The following is a 23,992-nucleotide window of genomic DNA, read 5'->3' on the forward strand; positions in this document are numbered from 1 at the left end:
TGCTCAATCTTCTGGATCTGCAGTTCCAGGTCCTCGGCGTCCTTCTTCTGGCTGGCAATTTCCTGCTCCAACTTCTTCTTGGTCTGGAAGAGCTGGTTGCGGGCATCCTCTTCCTGGGCCAGGCGCTCCTGGGTGTCCTGTTGGCCGATACATTGGTGCGTGAAATAACATTGTTTCATTAGTTAGTATATGCAACTAATGCACCAGCATCAAGGGCGAATGGGCGACACCAACATCCCGTCAGGAGTATCACTATCCACCTTCACCCTAGCAATAAAATACTTACGCGCAGCTGGTTCTCCAGGTCGTTCTTCTGGGCGGTCAACTTGGCGGCCTTCTCCTGGTATTCCTGGAGGGCTCCCTTTTCACCGGACAGCGAATCCAACAGAGCGGTCTTCTCAGCCAACAGCTTGCTGTTGAGAGCTTCCAGCTCCTTGCGCATCTTCTCTTCCTTCTCATAGGCTTCCTGAGCCTTCTGGGCCTTCTCTTCTAGTTTCTGTAATTTGGAATCGGATGTGTGCTCTTTCACTGCGCTGCCTCTTCGCTTAGGAGTTGCAGGTACTGGGACAGTTGCACTGTCACCAACGGTTGCTGGAATCGTTGCGTTTGTCGTTGCAGGAAGCGATGGTGGTTGTGGTTGTTTTGCATCCGATTCGGAAGTCGGAGCAGCGGAAAAATTAAAGCTAGGCATTGTAAAGGTAACCTCTACATCGGGTTCGATTGGCTGTTCCATCGTTTAATACTCGCTGGATGCACTTGCGTTCGTTTTTAAGGTTCTAGAATTGCTAAATGCTAGCAAAGGTTGCACTATATGCTGCAGCAACCGTGCAGTATTCACTTGCCAATATAATAAATGCAAACTAATACACTTTCTTCAATACTACAATACACCTATGGGTGTCTCACAATGCATTCAGTAATGCTTGCAAATACTGCACATCAATGATTTCTTATCTAACCAATGGCACCATAGGCACTAATCTAAACTATCACCCAAAGCACTAAGCCTGGATCACTAAAATTCACACTCGCTTCGTTGGACCGTTCTAAAGCTCAGGTAGAGGTCCGCGCACTGTCCCACAATCGACTGGAGCCGGGATGGAAATGATCAGACAGCTCCAGCTCCCTAGGTGTGGTAAGTGATCATCATCATCATCAGCTCATCCCACCTTCGCACCCAACACACTCATGCGCATTCCGATTGACACGCATATGACATTCGCAATTCGCGTTCGTGTGCATGCGCGTGGAGAGCAATCTGCACTCCATTTCCTACGGTTGAGTAATAATTTTTCGAATTTTCCAGCAACGCCTACACACTTACGGGTGGCTGTTGCGTGTGGCGGGACCAAAACGCATTAAAAACACGTTTTATAGCATCCCCACGAACGAACGAAAATAGCACAAACACGATGTCCGATCCACTTTGAAACGGAAGGAGGGATGCGATTGAATAAATAATCTTGGATACCTTTCCGCTCGTTCCTGGTGGGAAAAAATGTTGCAGCAAAAAAGTAGCTTAACGTGGCTAGCTACCGTAACAGAACCGGGTGGCCTTGTTTTCCATCATTAGCACTCAAATTATACTCTCATCCAACACGCTACCAAAATGAAGGTGGAGGAATGTGAAACACATTACTTCCTGCCCTGTTCTGCCCTTTACAACCAGCTGTATTTTTGGAATCAAACGGATGGAACGGATCTGGTTGGAAAAGATCGAATTCTTAAATTTAGAACTCATTCCCACACCTTCCCGACACATGTTGCAGAAGGTCTGTCACATGAGTCACAATGGTCGAAATCATACCAGCGGTATTTACCGGTAGGTGGAGGTGGAAGATTTCATCATATTATTCACGCCAGGTGAAAAAGTGTGTCTCTGCTTGGGAAATAGGAGATCACAGGTCATCTACATCATCAGTGCGGCATTAAATATGACCGGTGACAGGTGTACGCAATCGTCAATCAACCAACATCACCTCCCTAAACAACGCCAACAGTTCCTGTGTAGCCGATGGTGACGCAAGTAGTTAACCAGCACGACGACGCTCCGGCGTGTAGTAAAAGCCTAAAAATACTCACAGCAATCTGGTCCTCAACACGGGAAACGTTAAGCAGAGGCTTGACCTTCTGCCACAACTTCCACCAGGCCCAGGTACGCAGCTTCAGGTACTTGCGCAGATTGCGCTGGACGATCTCCAGGGAGACGCGCTGTTCCTGCATCTTCTTGAACTCCTTACGCGACAGGTAACCACGGCACCAGGCCTGCATCCAGGACATGATCTTGCTGAGACGTTCATCACGGAACTCCTCCATCTGACCCAGGACACCGGCACGGAAGAAGACCTGTTTTTCAGCAGCACAAAGTTTAGGAGGAACCACAACAGCGGTACAACAGTGCCGTGTGGAAAAAGAGATACAACCGGTTAGAAGCGAATCGTCGTCTGCGTCACATTTTCATTGATGGGGATTTCGATGGAACGGGTGAATCGGTGAAACAGAGTAATATGAAGGACACGACACACACACACATGTAGATATGATACACATAAAACACATATTTATATGAGTTGGCTAACGATACAGTATGAAGCAAATAGAGAGATGAAAGAATTAGCAATTCAACGTTATGAGGTTTTATTAGCATTCGAAAGGAACATTCTGGTAAGTGTGAAGGAAAATGGAGAATTTATTACTGTCAGATTTTGCTGAACCATTCCACTAGCAAGTGGTGGAGCGGTTCTAGTGAGTCAGTGCTATTTGCAGTCAAATGACGAAGATTATTTTTAAAAGTTCACACGCAAAACTTTCACGTGTATGTGAGCAGGGTGTGGCAGTAGTTTGCATGCCTCTTTAGCTTGGTAATGTATTTTTTATGTTTTGAAAAGGCAAAGAAAATATAAATATTAGCGAGTGTCGGTGAGCAACATGCTAGTTTGGGAAAAATTGTACACGCTCGGTGCACATGATGGTGCACATGATAGACCAGCCAGCTATACCTTGGTCTTGCCCATGCGGAACTGTTCTTCCGGCAGTTGTATGTGGGTGAGTACGATCTGAGTCACTTTCTCTGGCGAGCAAGGCTCTTTGATGAGTTGTGGGCACAGAATTTTGTATCTGCGTTTCAACGGGATCGTGTAGTGGTTGGTTGGTGGTGGTGGTGGTGGTGGAAGTTGTGGTGTGAAGAGATAAAAAATATATCGTGCAATAATAAATGTGTTTGGTGGTAATACAGATTGTGGAACGCATGTGGAACATATATTACAGAGGAACGCATCGAGATAACTGACTGTAGGAGGTTTCGAATCAAAAACAAACGGAGTCACCGCATCCGGTCAGCCTTGCAAGTGGATATGCGATAGTTCCGGATGATTTCGATCCGAGTTCGATACATTCGTGCTGGGTTTGTAAAGGTTCACGGTCTTGTTCGTGTAAACTTTAGCCAGAACTATGGGATCACTACTTTGTACAATCGGAAGTCCATCTACTGATTCGACTACTACTATTACTACTTATTCGCTCCGCTAATACTACTAGCACTACCATGGTTGGCGCGATACTATTCACAAGAGTTTAAATGCCAATTTTCTACTAAATGCCAATTTGCATAAAATTTAAAACGTTTACTAAGTTGAATGTTCATGCCTTGGTATTTCCCAAACGGTACTGATCGGAATTCAGCCCAACGGCTTCGATGATCAATTGAGCAATTTTGCGACCCTCTTTTTCCACGTCCATACCTTCGACGGCTTTAGGATTCAGGATTTTGTAGCTATTGGCGGAGTTTTAGTTGTATGAGCAAATTTTGTTCGAATTGTTGGTCATTTTGTTGGCACAATTCGATATGGAATCATTGGTAGATGTACGTATATTGAAAAAGAGAAGAAACAGATACCAATTCATTTGGCTGTGATTAGAATTTTTCGATCATTCCAGGTTACAGTCGATTGTACATAAGCTAGTAGAGAAGATATCCAATCACAGGGATGTGAAACAACACAGACAGAGATAAAGAGAAAGAGAGAAAGAGATAGAGAGTGGGTGGGGGCGGGGAACAGTGGATAGTGGCTGTGTGAGAGAAGGTGAACTTCTGCAACGAGATACATCACTGGGTTATTGCAGAGTCAACCAAAGCTAAATCAGGATCCCTAATGAACAGTAGAGGGATTGGTGTTGGTTTTGAGCATTGGAGTAGTAACACAACGTTCGCCTATACGTCAGAACCTTGATCGCTCATTGTCGGTTCCATAACGTGCAGACAACCCGGCTAGGTGTACATGAAAGCAAATATGGAGGGAGGCTTGATCGAACGATCAGCTCTCGGGTTCAGGCAATATCAAACAATAGCACAATACACTAGATGGCAGAGAAATGATTTAGAGTATAAAACTGTATAAAGAGTATCTGGGGTCATGCCTTTGTGTTTCCGAGACGATACAATTCACTGTCGAGACCGGCCGCATCCATGATGACTTGGGCAGTTTTCTTCAAGTCTTTCTCGGCCTCGACTCCCTTAGGATTAAGGATCATGTACCTATTCGTGCGGTATTGTTCATGATGTTTGGACGAAGGGGTTTTGTAATTGTATTTGGATCGAATGCGTGCAGGTGACGATTGAAACACATAGTTTGGAGGAACAGGAAAAATAAAAAAGAAACGGACAAAAACGGTATGAATACATGGTTGTAACGGCACATATGAACGAATTGTCGACAGGGTTTGGTCCTCGTTTGTTTTGCAAAGTGGATACTGTCGCTGGTGCTTGGAAGGACGCATCCAAGTAAATGGAACTGGTAGGATGGGGTTCGATGCATTGAAGTGGAAAACAAATCGACACGAATCACAGACATGTACAGGGGTGACTAGGGGTTGTAGACAGGGCCGATCATTATTCATCGTGTCGGCTAAAACACATGGTATACAAATGGACAAGACGAATGACACGGACAAGAAGTGGTTTTCATGAAGAAATTTCATAATAAAAAGATGCCTGCCTTGGTGTGACCAATACGGTAGGAGTCGGGGTCCAGACCGATGGCTTCGAAGCACTTCTCGGCTGCCTTCTTTCCCTCAGTCTCAGCCTGCATGGCGGCTGGGGCCAAGATCAGATAACTATTCAGATTGTAACACAAGGAGGATGGAATCAAGTACGACACCAGATAGTCATTGGAAACAGGATTGGAAGAGACAGAAAAGAGACGAAGTGATCAGCGATCGCTTTTTCGACTTTACGGACGGCTGGTTCTTAGAGCTCAACTACGAATTAGGTATCGGTATCATCCCAAAGTTCCAGGTTTGTTTTTTTTCAACGATGTAGATACGTCGCTCCTAATAGAATAATTTTGTTAAAGATACTTACCGCAGCTTGAAGTCAGGGTACATCATGCGGTTAGGGAAGCCCTTACGGCAAATACGGATACCTTCAAGTACACCGTTACAAGTCAGCTGGTGCATGACCAAGTGAGCATCAACGACACCGGCCGTCTTCATTTCGTTGGGAATGATACAACGGACGAAGTGAGGCTGAGTAGACTTCAGCGTCGTCATCAGGTTGTTCAGCTGTTCCTTGTACGAGGACGAGACAGTGGCGAAACCAGCGCCCTTCTTGCCACGACCTCCCTTGGCAGCGGCCGGATCAGCCGACTGGCCTGGGTGATCAGCGAAGATCTCAACCATCAGGGCGTTGCTACCCTTCTTGAACTGGTCGACGACAGTGTCGTTCAGCGGATCCTTGTTCTTCTCAAGCCATCCGGTGATGTTGTACGACACAACACCAGCGTAGTGACCGATGGCGAAGTGACCAGCCGGGATACCTGGCTTCGGTGGGCGCGGCTTCATGAACGGAGCCGACTTGCCGAGATGGTTGGTCATCAGCTTCTCAGCAAAGGTCTGATCAGTGGCCTTCGGGAACATAGACTCTTCCTCAAGAATCGACAGGATACCCATGGGCTGATCATCGAGTCATCAAGTACAAAGTTGCGGATAGCGTCGGGGAGAGTGGGAGAGAAAATGGTTTCATTAGTCAATTGAACGTGGTGAACGGTCGGCGGCTGTTGACATGCAAAGCAATTCTTGCAAATTAGCGTTGTTTCCGTAAGAAAAACAAAATCGTTCAATTTTACGCTACGTTAGTTAAAAACTTGTACAACTGCTCGTATGAGCTATGGTTTAGGTTACTTTTATTTCGCACACGCACGCTCAACTTACCAGTTGGTAGATTTAGCAAATAGCATTGAAGCAGCATAATGTTAGTAGCGGCTAATTCTAAGGAAAAAATTGGTTAATTCAACAAAATGACTGCGGTTTGAATGGAGGAATTAAAACGTTCAAAATACTGCGATATCACAGTTCGAATGGGTTAAAAAATGATGCCCACGATAAAAAATACAAAATTTAATTCATTTCAACAACAGGGTAAAATGGATAAGAAACAAAAAATAATTGAGGAAAAACGGGTCCTGCTGTTGCTCTGAGCTCTACCCTCTGCGATAATTTCACAGTGGTTTAATCGACAAAATAATGGTTTTGCACGATATCAATGCGGTTATTTTAAGCTATATTTTTTAAAGTACTTCACGAAAAAACCGTTATGAAGCACGTATTGTACTACACTACTTACAAAATAAAACAAAAGATAGTATTTGTCCAAAATCCTCCACAGGGACAACTTTCCAGTTACTCCCGCTAGGCATAGACGGTACTTAGGCGATTAGATAATTTACCACTTCGGTACTACCTTCTCGATCAAATCGATCGTAGGCTGCAGATCCAGCCCGAAATCAATAAACGTCCACTGAATGCCTTCACGTTCGTATTCTTCTTGCTCGAGGATGAACATGTAGTGATTGAAAAATTGTTGTAGCCTCTCGTTGGTGAAATTGATACAGAGCTGATTGAAACCGTTGTTCTGTGCCATTGTCGCACGGGGCAAGAGCAAAGACATATGGCGACAAGATGGCGGGTATTCCACCATCGGGCGCGTAAACAGGATGGGGACAGAAATGGGACAGTACGTGTTAATGATGACAAAACACAGAGCGATACAGGATGGTACGGGTTATGTATGGTACGAGAAGAAAGAGAGAAAAGAAAAGGGAAAGATGTTCAGTTTAGTGGAGATCGTGATCGAAGGTTCAAGCTTCGTTTTCCGATCGAAGGCGGTGAAGGTATAACATGAGTAAACTACAGTCACACAACATCCAGTCAAGTGACACTGGGTTCCAGCATCGAGCATAGCGCGGCGTTGGCGGCAGCATGGCAGAGTTCAGTCCCGAGTTAGCTCTACCTTCTCGATCAGTTCAATACACTGCTGCAGATCCATGCCGAAATCGATGAAGGTCCATTCGATGCCCTCGCGCTGGTACTCTTCTTGTTCCAGGACAAACATGTGGTGGTTGAAGAACTGCTGCAGCTTCTCATTGGTGAAGTTAATACACAGCTGCTCGAATCCGTTAAACTGCGCATCGTCACATATGGCGCAAGTAGTAACCGATCCAAACACAAAGTAGCAACATGTAACAACCATGGTGGAATGAATAAAAAGTTGAGGAATATGGATAGTGGTTAGTGACAGTGCGAAACCATTTCGATTCGTGGAAGATTTCGACACAATTTCAATGAACGAATAATATCTAGGGAACTGGTCAGAAAATTCCATATTTTCTTCGCCATTCTATATAGTGTGGTTTTTCCTTAAAGCTAGGATAGGAAAGACATTGCTCTTTTGGTCTTTTCCTGGATCATCTCGGTCCAGTTGATGAATGTAGGGAGAACTTATCAGGAAGCTGTTTCTCTAACAGAAGGTTTTCCCGAAAGTTATTTGGCAAGGTAACCATATCACCTACAAAGGTCCTTTCATTGGCCTTTTGAAAGTAGACATCTAAGCTTACACTTAGACAAAACAGTGTTGGAAACATTTGGCTCATAGCATTGAAGCGCTCGATAATGAGTCATAAAAAGGCATCCTCTCGCCGTTGTACCTTTTCAATCAGATCAATACAGGCCAGCAAGTCCATACCGAAATCGATGAAGGCCCAGTTGATACCTTCTTTCTTGTATTCTTCCTGCTCCAGGACGAACATGTGGTGGTTGAAGAACTGCTGCAGCTTCTCATTGGTGAAGTTAATACACAGCTGCTCGAAACCGTTGAACTATGGGGAGGTGGGGACGAAGTTAAGGGATTCGTACAGGTCCGAGGATAATAGTTTCCAATACAAACGAACGTTGCCATACGTTTGTCCATGTGAATCAGTGACAGTGTGTAGTGATAATATGATATTAAACACATCATGTGGATCAGACCGAAAAGGGTCTCTTCTGAATATATCTATTCTCGAAAAAGTTTTGCTGTTGAGTGATTTTGGATGTGGATATTTCATTTCTATGTGTTGCTCGTGATAAACTATTTGAGGGAATGCAACATTCTATGGGAATCGATTTAGTATCGAATCTATAGGAAGCGACACACCTTCATGTCCGGGACACATTTATATGAAGGAAATTAGTTAACATACACATGTAACATGAGCATAGGTATCATGCCACCAAAAACCATTTACCTTCTATCCATAGATGACCATAGCTTTGCTACGGCACTTCGTTACGCTGTGATCGATCCTGTTGAACGGTATGGGTAAACACAGATTTTTCCCATGCGGACAATTTAAGGGTTTCGTATTTGGAAGACGATCCGTGCAATGGGGCGCATCATTATCGCATCTATTGTATGGATCATCTTCAAACACAAACACATTAGTTAATGTATGGAACCAGGCTAATTCATGCCATTTCCTTTAGATATATCATTCAAAACTATTAACAGAAACGAACAGTACAACCCATGTGGGTAATTATCCGTTCACATTGAAAACCAAACAGACGGGTAGGCACCTTTTCGATCAGCTCGACACAGGCCAGCAAGTCCATACCGAAATCGATGAAGGCCCAGTTAATACCCTCTTTCTTATATTCTTCCTGCTCCAGGACGAACATGTGGTGGTTGAAGAACTGTTGCAGCTTCTCATTGGTGAAGTTAATACAAAGCTGCTCGAAACCGTTGAACTACGAGATGGTTCAAATCAAAAACTTCGCTTAATAAAGGTTCACATGAAGCGAAGCTTCGATGTCGCAACGAACATCAACCCAACCCGTATGTGAGCACTGAACCGTGCTTTGGAACTTCGATTGCATTGTGCAGTAATTGGAATGTTTCCGATAATATCTATACTGACTATGAACCGGGTAAAAGTGTCATCGTTGTACTGTCCTGTGTTAACTGTGTACCCCAGATACTTACGTCGAAGATTTCGAAACCTGCAATATCCAGTACACCAATGAACTGGGCACGCTTCTGCTTGGTGTCCAGAGTCTCGTTACACTTCTTGACGAGCCACTTGAAGAGACGATCGAAGATACCCTTGCAAAGGGCACCGACCGAGTTGGTGACCTGGTCCTTGTTCTGACCCTTGGTGACGAACTCGTTACCGACCTTAATACGGGGCTTCAGCAGATTCTTGTACAGATCGTCAGTGGCGACACCGAGCAGCTTGGCAACCTTGTCACCATCCTCGGTACCATCAGCCTCAGCCTGCTCTTCGCGACCCTTCTGCTTGAACTGCATGCGACCCATGTGCATGACAGCGGAAGTGATGCGGTAGATGTTGTCCTTCTCCTCCTGAGTGAAACCCAGAACGTTGAAGGCTTCCTGTAGTATCCCGATGATGAATGTTGTGGAGTAAACGAGAAAAAGATTAATTAGCGCTACATTCAACTGATGATTTTTTTTTGCACAAAACGGGTAGGGTACGAACATCCAAAATGGATTCTTATCATCTAGGTTTAGTACAGATGGCAATGAAGCATTAGAGCGCGACTTTATTTACAAGATCGTAAGTATTTCATCGAAACGTAGGTTTATTTTTACTGCAAAAATTTACTCGATATATCTTGTAGCATTACGAAAGTGTCACATTACTTCTCTGCTGATACAGACTTTGCACCCAAACTGCAAACTGCTTTGCTTTTTGCAACGAATATTTTATGGGCAAAATTTTAACGTATGATACCACGGTTGTACGATGCTATTCCTTCTGTTTCTCACAGAGATCTTCGATCGTCCAGTTATGATTCGGTCGTGAACAGATCGGTCGACACAAGATGGGAACACAGAGTGAAGACAAAACAACGGTATTCTGTCCCATGTTTGCACATCTGGGAAGTTGGCACTTACATCGGTCAACAGACATTCCTCACCGTCATCGACGTTGGGAATGGTGATTTTACCCTGAGAAACGCTGTTGTAATCGTAGATGTCGTTCGACAAGAAGCACATATCTGTATGGAAAAGTTTAACATTAATCTGTCTCTAGAATCTGGGATACGGCCTCTCTGCTGGTCATGTAGGTGTTTTGAAATTTTTCGAAGTGTTCTGTACTGCATTGAAACCACAGGCTTCGTTCGTCTCTGACATACTTAATCGACCGTCGTTGCTTTTGGTTGTGCTGCTTTTGCATTAGCTTATACACGTACACAAACACACAAACACACACAAGGAACACACATACAGAAGCATAATGATTTAATGCATTTCACATTACAAGACACACGCTTTGCGAAAGAAAAACTGTTTGACAGATTTTCTCATTGAGATTATTTACTGTGAAGCAGGCGACATGGGAGCGATCTCGGAGATGGAGAATTTTTTTTTGCATACAGACGCTCTGTTTAAACAAAATTTAGTCCGGGAAGCTTTTGAACACTTTGTGCCAATTGTAAGACACGCTCCCAGCGCACACGAATTCGGAATAAAACGAACATACTGGCACAGGTCTATATCTTACACAGGATTCATAGGCAAAAACGGGGAAAAAATACACCATCCGTTTGTTGTCGGTGACTAAACTGTACAAGGAACTGAAAGAAACGTGTGCTATTTTCTTTGGGGTCGGCAAAACAAAGGCAGATCACACCGCCAGGTACGGGATAATTGAGCAACGGTACGCTACGAAAGAGGCCGCCCAACTTACGTCCAACTGTTCGAATTCTTCCGCATCGTTTACGCCTGGGATGCGTGTCTTGCCTTGGGTAATGGTTGGATAATCGCTTATACGGGAACTTAATAACGTAAGTTCTTCAAATATGAAAGAAGAATTATTAGTTTTATTATACCATCGACAAGTACTGTAATCAATCGATCATGTCGCGTCCCATCAGCACTGTTGGTGATGGTCGGAGTCAAAGAGCAAGGTATGCTACTTCTCAATGCAATGGAGTATCAAGCGAAAATATCCTTCATTGGACGTGAATAGATGAAAGTGAAGCAAACAGTTAAAGCAACATGGACAAGCAATGTTCGCAAGAAACTTGGTGGCTGAATATGCTTTTCAGCTAGCCATGTTAGCACCATCGGCCGATTCTTACATCGGTGATCTGCATTTCTTCTCCATCGTCTACGCTCGGGATTGTCGTTTTGCCCTGGGCCACGATATGGTAGTCATGGATGTTGTTGGAGAGAAAACAGATTTCTGTGGTTGCATGGTAGTGGTGGTGGTTGTGGTGATCACGTTTTGTGCGGGATATATTGGTTTGTTGGTGGTGTTTTTTTTGTGATTTTAAGGTTGAACGTTTTGTGCACGTTGGTATGATATGGAAGTGGATGAAGTATAGATATAGTAAGATTAGCCAAAGTGGATTTTTATTTTACATAACAAGAGATCATATTCGTTTCGTAGAATATTCTCTATCACAGTCGTATTGTGTATTGGGCATGATTGGTGAATGTCGAATGGGTCGGCTTTACCATCAAAAGAAGTCCTGTATTGGAAAGCCTTTCGCTAGTGATAAGTGTATTCGTGAGGTTACTAAAGGATAAGAAGGCACACTCGAACGGGGTCGGTTCCATAGGAGCGAGGAGCATGCCATCTGGTGATAAGTGTTGTGGGTTTAAATTCGTTTCTAACTATGCCCGCATACGAATTGACCAAACGTATTGAGGGTCAATGGTACGAGCCGTGCATCAATACTGGCAAATTGTTGATACCAGCTTAAACTACTAACACTATTCTATTAATTTACAAAAAAAAGTAAAAAAAAATCAAAAGTTTAAAAACAAATAAAGAACACAAAATAACACCACACGAAGGTGTCGAGTCTTACATCGGTCAGACCCATTTCCTCTCCATCGTCGACATTTGGAATGGTGGTCTTGCCTTGTGCAATGATCATGTAATCGTAAACGTCGTTACTGAGGAAACATTTCTCTAAAGTTACGAAAACGGTAAGAACACGGTTAGTTATGAACGGGTGCTTGATCAACTGTTTCCAATGTTGGTCATAACGAGGGGTGGAATGGGGTAAGGAAAAAAATGGTGTCACAACACAAGTCTACGAAGGTGGCGCGAGACAAGTGTGGTATACATTAGCACGCTTGCACTAGGATCCGGGAAATGATGCGGCTCTCCCTGTTGGCTAGCTGGTTCCATTCCTTGGACTGACCAGCCGCCACATTGTACGTCCCTTACAGGAAGGTCGATTGCAGTCAACCAGTGCCCACCTCATAGCTCCATACGATGAACAGAAAGTAAAGACATGTTGGTCGATTTGGAACAATTTTCAAATTGTTTTCGTTTCGCAGTTGTATCACAGTGATTGTCATTCAAGGTACAAGTGTAGTTCAAGAGTAGGGTCAATTGCTGCCGTCCGTTAAAGTTTTTTTTTGGTAGAGAAAGTCCTATTGTGAACAGTTGCAAATTACCTTTCAATCCCTTGACGGAACCAGACATGATCTGGTAGAAGATATGGTACGAACGCTCCAGAGTCTGCTGCGAGATGACACGGGCCTTCTCCAGCAGGTAAGTCTCAATATCGGCACCAGCCAGCTTACCGCTTCCAGTGAAGTGGATACGGATGAACTTACCCTGTTATGGGGCAAAAGGCATGAGACTATTAGCAATCAGCGAATCTTTAAGCGTATCTCGCATCTGCTTGCAATACTTACGAAACGAGACGAGTTATCGTTACGGACGGTCTTAGCGTTACCGAAGGCCTCAAGTACGGGGTTAGTCTGGACGACCTGATCTTCCAGGGAGCCCTTCTTCTCAGCGTTCTCGTCCTTCTTGCCCGAAGCGCCAATGGTGGCGAAGTACGCAATGACCTTCTTCGTGTTCTCAGTCTTTCCGGCACCAGATTCACCGGTAATCAACATAGACTGGTTCTCGTGGTTGGTCAACATGTTGACGTAGGCACCGTCAGAGACGGCGAACAGATGGGGCGGCACTTCATTACGGCGCTTGCCACGGTACATCTTGGCGCAACGGTTGGTATACAGCGGGTAACGCTTGTACGGGTTGATGACAACGCAGAACAAGCCCGAGTAGGTCTGTGGTGGTGATGATACGTGACAGGTGGAAAGAACATGGTAACGTTAATTAGAATGCATCGAAACAGCATCGATATACATATACAAAACAACATGATACGGGAGATACGTTCGGTTTCAGGTAGATCTTGTTCTACTATAGATAACCGATACGCAAGGACTTGGTGGTGATTTTCGTCGATCCGTTGGATGACTCCATCGAAACGGAAAATTGATGGCTGTAGTATTGTGCTAGGTCGTGTCCCGGTTTCTAGTAGCGGGATTAACTTCCGTGCCTCTTTTCTGATGAGAGAGAGATGGTGTGCTGCTTTTGCGGCTGTCGTATTTTAGACATTTTTCATGCGCGCACAAAGCCTTCACAAGGGGGGCATTTTGGGAAGGTAAGGTGAGTATGGGTTTGGTGTTTTTATGATTAATTTGGAGAATGATCTCTGAGTGCTATCAAATGTGTTTGTTACCAGAAATATACATATGGTTTAGTATCTAAATAAGTAATTTCTGTGGTGCTAGTAATGATAATGAAACATCCGAAACTACTGGTGCTGGTGGTATGACAATAAAATGTTTCATTAGTACCGTAATGGAAGTAGGAAAGTGTGTTAAACGTACATCAAAGCTAGCATTTTAGCCATGCTGTAGCGATACTTACGTAGATAAGCTTAGCGTAGTATCTCTGTCTCAAGTTATGGAGTACAGAGGCATCGTTAAGATATGTCAAGTTGGACATATCCTCGCATTTCTCGTATTTCGGTGGGTTGACCTGGGACACCAAGTCCTTCTTGAAGTCCTTGGTCTGTACTCATGTAACGCATAGGATAACGCGCACAACATCAAGCCACACAGGCCATGTCGTTTGATACGATACGCATAACCAAAGGGCGAACCGAACGTGGTGTCGGCATGGGTAGATATTTGTTTTGCGTACGATCAATAAGTGATCAATTTGATCAAGCAAATAATGACGTATCCCGTGGAAGAGCCAAGTGGAATCGAGAAGAAAACGGAAACGAACGGACACAGTAATTAGTTCCCTGCGCTTTTGCACTTACATAGATCAGTCTGGAGTAGTATCTTTGGCGTAAATTGTGGAGTACGGCAGCTTCATTTAGATAGGTCAGATCGGCCATATCTTCGACTTTTTCAAACTTCGGCGGATTCACTTGCGAAAGTTGTTCCTTTTTGAAGTTTTTCTCCTGTTCCGTGGTGTAAGTTGATGCAGGTGTATCGATATCGTAGTACGAACCGGTAGATGAGTGTGGATGTGATTGTTTGTATGTATCCGTGACGGTCGATTGTTTTTGAAATGGATTCGATAAGATACGAAAATGGACAAATGGTCAATTGTGAATGTGAAACGTGTATCATGTTGGCGAATTTGATCGTCTAATCTGTAACCGCTGAGTTCGTGCAATGCCTTCCCAGCAGACATCGTTTGGCTTAGGCAGCAAGCGATCGTCTTACAAGAAATGCATTTCTTCGAGCCTCAACAGTCAAGGAAGGCGACCATACACCGACAGTGGAATGGGTAAGTATTTAGGGACTGCTGGATATCAATCGTTCCAACAACATTGAAGCAAGCCGTCTGCTACCAGATGTGCAGTATGTCATTGTTCTGTAGGGATGCCTTATTTGTAAGGCCACTAGGATCAGTGTCCTTCGATGGTGCGAATGTATTACCTCACCACCCGGCAGAGCGACGGTGACCAGCTCACCCTTGGTGGCCTTGATTTCACCCAACACATAGCCCTCCTTCTCTTCCGGAACCCAGCAAGCCTTCTTGGAGTCGTACGGCTTGCTCTGATCGATACGCTTCTGCTCAAGCGAAACGAAAAGGAACTCAGTTGGATCGGGATCATCTCCGACCTGAACTGGTGGCTTCGGCATGTTGGATTAGTTTTTTCGAAATGAGACGCGGGCTAAAAGAGACACGTTAATTTGGTTTTGGCACAATTTTGGTTCAGCCCTTGCTTTTCGTCCTGTTTGGAAAAGAGAGAAATAAAAGAAGGAAAGAAGCATGGTGAGTTATTTTCGTTCGTTCGACAGATTTACATAAAAAGCTGCTAGGTTGTGCGGATAACGGAGCATTTGCTATCACATCTGGTAAGTTTTGATGAAAGGGCAAAAATAGCCAAACGTAACGCAAAACCAGTGACTCTTCTGGGTCTCTAGAGGTTGTTTTGTCACTTGCTCTTTTGGAATATAAATCATTGTTCACATTCCAAAAGAGCGAGCTCAACCATCAGAGATATGCCAGAAAAGTCACTGGTTTGTTTTTCCCAACTATTTGCTATGCGCCCTGCGGCGATGTTCTTTGCATTCCTACGGCATGATTTATTCCCAAATCTCCACCTGTTGGTGCGATTATCCTAAAAAAAAATTCACAAACACATTCCCTCAAAACCCACGCAAAAGAACACTCATCCGTCGAGCTTAACGAAGTGAAAATAACAACGAGTTCATTTCGTGAATTCGGTTCCGTATGTTATGCAAGATTCGCTAGGGGGTAACGCGATGCGTGTAGCGCCCCAAATGTTCTATATTTATAGCACGCGCGCGTGCGAGGTTTCACCTCGAGACATTTACGCGATTGCACAAGAACGGCGAGAAACGAGCAAACATCGATCGCCAACATGCTTGTGAAATATTTCAAACCGACAGTTTTCCTCAAGGAAAACTTGTACGTGCGACTTGCACGACCGAGTTGCAGCATAGCGAGATCGGTGGTTGGGAAGCCACAAAGAAAATGTGGGTAGAACGAAGCTGCGGGATGATGATTCGAACATTTCGATTTGTCTTGATTTCCACCAATAGACCTCGAAGTGATGATATTTTTAACGCTTTACAAATACATGCTTGAGCAGGTACCACACCATCAGTCGACCGCAAACAGCTAACATTGCTGAACATTGAGCTTAGAAAAAAACACACAGGAATAAAGGCCATCCCAATTTCATCGAATGGCGAAACTAATTCAACAAGACGTTTGAATTATTTTTAGGCATATAAACCACCATTTCATTGCGCTTGCCGCGAAATGCGCTTGAATGCTTTGCAAAAACTTCCATCAGTGAGAGATCACTAGGATTATCTTCCATAATAATCCATCAGTCATTCACTTGCACACACCTGTTGTAGGCTAGAACTATGTGTACTATTTTTAAAACTCGGCAAAAAAAAGTTCACTTCTCCAATAACCGCTCACATTCGCTGCTTCAGGCTAAAAAGTCACGATCACAGTTGACGATCACACCAATATCGAATTATAGTTGTAGCAGGATCAACTCGCATTAGCTCACCTCAGTTGAACTATGACTGGTCAACTTTGATTTCAATGTTCAACGTACACTATGGCAAGCGGTCAACCGAACGCAATTGCGCAAAGACACCTTGTTCACTCGGAAACGATCCACCACCGTCGAGGAGTACGATCGAATTAAGTGAGTCGACCAAATGCTGCGGACCAGTTGAATGAAGTCCCACGAAAAAACCAGCCATGTACAAACCTATCTATCCTAGTACATAAGGCCCGTCCCATTCGCTACATGCATGCCTGTCTTGGGCCAGTGACTCAGCTATGTATCAGGCCCCTTCGTCGGCCCGGTTTTGCTCAGTAGAAGACCGGACCGTAAAGGGTGAGTGTGTGCGCGCGCACCCTATGACGATCGTGCGAACATTTGGCCCCAGGCACGATCGCAAACGGGTGGGCGTACGAAAAAGGTAACGCTGAAAAAGCAACGGGGGGTTGGGGGGTGGTTTATTTTCCTCGCACAGCGCTCAAGGATTAGGTAAGAGCAAAGGTATGCGCGACCTGTGCGTGTTCTATTTACGTAACCGAGCGGGCCGCCATCGTCCGTCGCCGGGCCAAAATCTGCACCATTGAAGTGATTGCGAGAGGAGCATTGGTACTTTTCATTGAACAAGAAACTCCCAGGAGCAAGGAGGAACATTTGCGAGGAAACCATTTTGGTCGTAATGGGCAAAAACCATTTTTTAACGATCGCGAAAAAAAAACATTTGCTCCTGTGCGGCTCACCACAAACCGGGGGAAACCGGGCTACCATGAGGGCACCAAGGACGTGAAAGGTGCTAACTGGATCCATCGTGCAAGCAGGCGTGCGGCTGGTTGTCCAGTGCGCATGTGTGAACACCAGCGAGATATGCGAATACTCGCATCGTATGGCTATTTTAGGTAATATGTTCCATCCGTAATCCACCACTCTGTAGAACGGCACGGTGGTTGTGTGCGAGGTGCTACGAACAGCGAACAGAGCAACAACGTCCAGCAGCATAAGCTTTCGCACGTTTCGTCCACAAAATGTAGTTGCGATGTTGGAAAATTTTCCCATTTTCAAGTTTGAATTGTTTTTCACTATTTTGCCACACGACTACGATTACGTAACCATCGTTATCAGCTCCAAGAGTTCCTATTGTTTGAAATCTCCGACTCCGATTTCTGGTTTTTTTCTTATCACTGTATTCCTATTTCTGGGTACTTCATCACACGTTCGTTTTCCATGCACAATCGTGCAATACCATAATTGCCAAACAAATGTCCTTCCACGATACCACTTCTGTCTTCTGTTTAGTCACTTTGCTCCTATTCACTTCCATGTAATGCAGTTGATACTTCGATGCAAAACAATCTAACACAATCCTGGTCAATCAGCGACATTAGTAGATCAACTGTGGCCAATCTCGATTCGCAGCTAAATCCCAAATCTGATGGCTATCAAAGCCATTAGGATGATAATGATGAGACACTCCAAATGCACACGCACAAATAGTTGAGGCTCTCGCCTATCAGGAGCTCAGCCATTTTGGGGCATCCTGTGATGAAATGCTCCGTTATCAGCTTCAGACACATACACGCACGCATGCACACAATCTCATTCGCTCGCTCAACCATACAACCACACACACACACACGCTCCCACCACTGCCAATGAATTGCTGGATCACTCGATCGGTCGGATCGTGTAGCCCCAGCTCTGTAAAATGTTGGATGTTATCACTTACGCGTTCGAAAGCCGTTCTAACCGAAAATTGGGGGAACTTGCTTTTTATACGTCGCAATCAGATCGCACGGCCGAGTGCCTGGGATTTGCCGCTCGCATCCCAGCCTCCACTGCCGCGAGCTCCTATGATTACGTGCGGTAGTGTGTGAGTAGTTGCGTGTGTGTGCGAATCGAGTTGGAGGTCGTCGTGCCGTCACGCACACTGATAGGCATGCCGCCCTATGTAGCTTTGTAGCTAGCGCCGACAGTAACTACATAAACCACGAGCACCATGCTAGTATATAAGTCAGCAGGCCTACTTTCGGAAAAGTTGCACTAGCTATGCGGGTTATCCGATCGTTTGCGCACGCAGAAAATAGATAGTAATTTTCCTGAGCTGCTTCGTGGCCGTGGATTTATCGTCAACACGATCGCACGATGATTACAGCGATTTCACGTACACACTTGCAAACCAGGTTGTGCCACCTGAACCGTAGTTTAGTCGACGTATGTAATAGAACTTGGTCGGCGCAGGTTGCGCACCATGGGTCGACGGAAGGGTGCTGGTTGCAGTTTGTGACTGAACAGCCAATGTGTAGGTGTGTTAGAAGGCAAAAAGGAGGTTTGAGGGCTCCATGCACATCTACTCCTCTCCCTAAAGGAAACGGTCGTTTTTTTCCACACAGGTTGATTCGGCCGGCCGGCAGGATGGTTGGTTTGTTACGATGGCTGACGCATACAACGCATTGCAAGGTAGCAGCAGTTGACGACCGCCTGTTGGCGTCTATTGGCTAGTTTCTTTTGTCTCATTACCCCGATCTGACGCACCGTCATTTAGTGATTCGCGTCAGGGAAGCCTTTGTTGGCGTAACCGTTGCTGTTGTCATTTCGAGAATATTAGGCACTAACATTTGACAGTAGCAATATCCAGAAGGATAGTTTTGTTTTTAATAATAAACCCTTACAAATAGTATTGCAGAAGCGGACATTTTATTGCACGCATCAAGCATGTAACAAGTAGACGGTTTAATCGATACTTTTAGTTTGAAAGTGTGTCGCTAAAGTGTTGTTTAACTCAGTGCAACTCGAGTCCACAGTTTGAAATTATTCTTTCAATTGGTAGAGTAGAAAACTTGAGAGGATTGTCCAATGCGAATATGTTGCACATGTTGTACAAGAAGTACATCATAACCATATGAACAACTTCTGACATAGGTCAGCATAATGCACGAGAAACATTCTATGCTCAAAAAGTGAGGCAAACGAATTACCAATAGCTCACTGACGAAAACATTTCACCATCAGCAAATGGCTACGGTCGGTAACGCCGGTTGCGAGCAGAATTGTGTTGTAAGCTATTTTTAAAATAATGCAAACCAAAGCTGAAAACCACCGTACCAAAGCTAGTAGTATCGTGTCACTATTTGTGCGCGTTCACTGGTGCGTACGTGCAGTACTGAAAGAAGAACAAACCATGTTTCCCTCCCTTTCCTTTAACATCATCTGTTCACTTTCCAAAGGCAGTGGAATGCAAATTTTGACTCTTCGTTAGTAGCACCGCCATTGGTTTGCCGGAGGTTTCTCTGTGTATAGATGGGGAAAAGCACGAAAGGCCCGAAAGCTGTGCAGGGAAAAGAGTGAAGAAAGGCTGAACGAAACTGGTCGACTATAGCAGGCCAAAGCTTTTGGACCAATTTGAGCGCATACGAGACCGAAAACATTCACTAAATGCCGGTTCACTTGTCTACGCCGTAGGGCTTACGCTTAGCATAGGCTTATGTTCGGTTTCGGCGGTTAAGAGAGTCGTCGCAAAGGGATATTTTAAGATAGAGACAATGCTTCGCTTAATACGTTATAACTAAGGTGTGCAAGTGGTCCTCTAGAAATCTGATGAAATTTTCACTCCTGCTCGATATTGACAAATCAACAAAATTTTCTAATGATTTGTGCCATTTTTGTTACACACACATAATAGACCAATGCTTAGTTTAGGGTTGTAATATAATAATGTTTTAATAAAAATCCATTTTTGACTTTAAAAATTTATGAGACTGGTAACGTTAAAATCTGAAGTATTACCAATTTTTTTATGTTGCTAAAATAAAATAGAAAAACCAAAAAAAAATATTTGAAAAATGTCTAGTACTCTGATGTAATGAATAACGCTAAAAAGGCATCCTCTAAAAAGTAAAGCTAAAAGAAATATTCTTAGGTATGCATTTAATAGCACACTGAATTTACTCTCTTCGAAAAAAAAATCACTAATGGAGGCGCATGGTCGTTGACGATATGAATGGATTGATGATTATCCGTATACTTGTATGAATATAACAATGGCTGTAAAAGTAATGTTCCAAAGAACACAAACGAAAAAAAATCTTTAATCGAATTTAGTGAATTTAATAAAATTCATCAACATACAGCAGAAACATATTTCACAGTATTAGTCATAATAAATAACAGCAATAAAGTAACATAAAGCCCATTCTTTTTTAATTTGTCTGGATAAGATAAATTCGTTAAATATGTTATCAAACTCATAGAATATTCAGTAGACTTTTTGCACAAAAATATAATAATAAGTTAACTTATACCATTGTTCACCGTGTGCGTATCCTATACCATCACACGGAAAACAATAAAAACAACCCTTATGACTAGAGCTAAAATTATCACATTCTTGACCGCTTTTATCCGTCCGGTTCACGAACGTGTGCACGATGTGCCTTTCGTTGGCCCACGTATAAATTTACCATGCGAACACGAAATAACACCGTACCGGTCACTTTGTTCGCACACCCCCACCATAGTGATCTCCAAATGGCAAAAAAAAAACAATGCTTGCCGCCTTCCGTTCGATGTGATGGTGTGTTGCTTTCTTCACTACCAAGTTTGAGGGCCGCCATGTCGGGCATGGACTCTGTGCAAGCATTTGTATTTACATGTTACTCCTACTGATGATGCTGCAGCTCTGACGATCCACTGTGAATTTAGTGGATCGCCACAAATGATTCAAAACGAAACTGAAGGGAATAGAATTTTAACGCAGGCGTGGATGTCCAAACAGTTGTACATATGCCGTGATAGTTCGACCAGCCCCGGACCGTAGTCGTAGTATCTGCCGATGGTAGGACATCCCAGTGCCCAGTGCTCCTAGCCATTTCGTCCGGATATTTGAACGAACTCAATAGACTAGATGATGCGTTCGGGTAGTACTATTTTTAAGAACCATCGATCGGGGCCGTTTTTCAACTCGGTTGAACTACTCGCCGTCTGCCGGTTGGTGTTGGTGGATGGCAGTGATCGGGCAAAATGATACGATACGGTTCACCGTAGCCATACGCTAAAAATATGCAAAACAAAAAACCAAAATATCGGAAAATATTCTGCCCCTCATGCGTGTGTTCCTGCAACGCTCCCTGTCAATAGGAAATGCTTATGTACAAACGACAGATGCGCTCTATTTTCCTTCCGTTTCGTGATGGTTTTGAAGTTACGATTTCGATAACCACAAAAGAAACATCATAAGCATGCAATGAATAGAAAAAAGTGACACACAAACGCGGTGCAACTTACCTCACTTTCGTGACCGCTGAAAACAATCGCTGATCATTGCAACTCAAGTTGCTGTAAATGTGGATGAACCGAAATTCTACGAAATTATTCGCCGTAAAGAAAATTCAATTGCTTGTTTGTGTCTTTCAAGCAGTAACTATAGGTAATTTACGAACGCTCGTTTCGATACATACACCAATGCATCTGATCCAGGGTTAACAGTCCGTTTAGTGAACTATGTTTACTGGAGTTCGTTCCAGATCGTTCCCGTACTACCTCATCCGGGAATCTAGTTAGCAAGGTTTATTTATACTCAACAAACATTACCCTGCTGTCCTAGTTTATGGAGGACCAGTTGTTTAGACCACGCAAGTAGCAGTAGTTATATTTTAAGGTCATGGGTATTGACAGTGGCATGCTGTGCGTTAGTCTAACATTTTTCAGAGTGTTGTGCGTAAAGCTGATGCGTGTAGATCATATTATTCAATAGTTGATATAGCAACTTCAGTGTATTTAGAACTATATTTTTATATATTTGATTTGGATAGTTCGTTTTAAAATACTTTCATGAAGAAATATCTTACTTTATCGATAAACATGAAGATTCACTAAATAAGATCTTCGATTTATCTCACAAATAGATCACTTATCTATATAAAACCTCATCACTTTTCGAACTCAAAAAATGTGAATGAAATAAATTATTATTTACTTCTAGGATGTTTGAACATGGTATGTGTCGTTTTGATTGGATTTTTATTTTTTATTTTATTTTATTTATTTTTATATCATATTTTATATCAAATCTGAGGCTTAATTCAAAAGATGCATTGTAAATGATTTTACATAAATTACTGGTTTGACCGCGTTTGAATATAATTGAAAATATAAAAAAAATTCAATTATAATTCATTTTATAATCGAATTCGAATATCGATTTTATAATCGAAAATTCAATTATAATTGAAAACAACAAAGCAAGACAACCGTAAACTAAGACATTAGAAGGATTTTCTATTTGTTCTTATCTCGCAAAATTTCGATTGAATAAAACACTCAGGCTCAGATCTTTGAATTATGTTCTAGTATAAATAAAACACTTTATTCCATTCGCTAATTTATTATACATGCCTAATTCATTTGTAGTCTGTGATTTGATGCAACGCTATCAGCTTTTTTATTATTGATCCAAAGAAATTATGCGTTTTTTTACTACACAAAAAGTATAATACTTCTTATTCTTCATAAATATCCGCAATTTTCAAAGCGCAAAGAAATATTTTTCATCACCCAAGGAATCACACTGCTCATAAGTAGTGTCTTCCTTTGAACCATCTGTATGGTATCTGTATATGTAAATATCCTATTATGGTAAGTAGGTATAATGATAAGTAGGAATCTACGTAAGTAGAAATAACACTCTACATCGACTACCAACTACAACTCTCGACCGCGACTACATAAGTAGTTATATCCCACTACAATAAATTCAATAGAATCGCGTATTGATGATTCACATTCGATAATTATTCAAATTTGGAATATGGGCTCGGTGGTGTATGTGATAAACGGCGCCGGTTCCACACGACAGGACCGGGTATCAAATCTCATCTGGACTGTCCAGTCGTAGCAAGAACTGACTATCCAGCTATGAAAGGGAGAGACAGCTGAGAACAGATTATGAAGAATAATATGAGCTATGAGAATTGGAAAGGAGTTGAATAAGACAAAGTCGCATAGGGAATTCACATTCAGAATGCTGACAAGAAAGGGTTCGTTAGATATTAAAAGCTTGTGCAACCATGTATTTGAAGACCAAAGTTCGGCGAAAAGGTGCTTCTTGTATTCCTGGCAATATGCTGTTTTTCAACCCAGAATCGCATTTCTATAAATCCAAACTTTATGAATTTTTTTTCGATAATATGCAAAAGCTGTTTATTCAAGTTTTTTTTATTACCAAGATGCTATAACTTATTCAAATATTTTTGCACAATATTATGTCTTAACAAAAGTGCTTTGATTAAAGCTTAAACCTTTTAGTTAGTTTCCTTTGTTTAAAAAAATAGAT

General features: G+C 43.0%; 1 protein-coding gene across 27 annotated transcripts in view; it reads right to left on the reverse strand.

The window, feature by feature from the left end:
- LOC125762605 (myosin heavy chain, muscle) overlaps positions 1-18,414 on the reverse strand; it is a 26,807-nt gene extending 8,393 nt beyond the window's left edge. For 3 of the 27 annotated variants that reach the window (XR_007418238.1, XM_049424883.1, XM_049424878.1), the window contains exons 1-13: positions 16,672-16,838; positions 15,053-15,351; positions 14,025-14,168; positions 12,995-13,375; positions 12,752-12,914; positions 10,229-10,332; positions 9,296-9,703; positions 8,890-9,060; positions 5,360-5,949; positions 4,995-5,112; positions 2,083-2,346; positions 287-496; positions 1-137 (exon numbers count right to left, since the gene is read on the reverse strand). The exon at positions 1-137 is cut by the window's left edge and continues 750 nt beyond it. Coding sequence is in view for 26 of the 27 variants with exons in the window: in XM_049424883.1 (XP_049280840.1) it covers positions 1-137; positions 287-496; positions 2,083-2,346; positions 4,995-5,112; positions 5,360-5,949; positions 8,890-9,060; positions 9,296-9,703; positions 10,229-10,332; positions 12,752-12,914; positions 12,995-13,375; positions 14,025-14,168; positions 15,053-15,259 (2,897 nt within the window). In the remaining variant the exon portion in view is untranslated. Of the gene's footprint in view, positions 138-286; positions 497-2,082; positions 2,347-2,999; positions 3,118-4,416; positions 4,535-4,994; positions 5,113-5,359; positions 5,950-7,285; positions 7,457-7,979; positions 8,151-8,889; positions 9,061-9,295; positions 9,704-10,228; positions 10,333-11,418; positions 11,523-12,153; positions 12,258-12,751; positions 12,915-12,994; positions 13,376-14,024; positions 14,169-14,424; positions 14,569-15,052; positions 15,352-16,501; positions 16,523-16,671; positions 16,840-18,391 lie in introns of those variants that run through there. The other 24 variants (XM_049424894.1, XM_049424886.1, XM_049424900.1 and 21 more) reach the window with 21 other exon arrangements.
- Between the last annotated feature and the right edge of the window lie 5,578 nt (positions 18,415-23,992).

The sequence above is a fragment of the Anopheles funestus genome, chromosome 2RL, assembly GCF_943734845.2.
Source record: "Anopheles funestus chromosome 2RL, idAnoFuneDA-416_04, whole genome shotgun sequence".
NCBI classification, from domain to species: Eukaryota; Metazoa; Arthropoda; class Insecta; order Diptera; family Culicidae; genus Anopheles; species Anopheles funestus.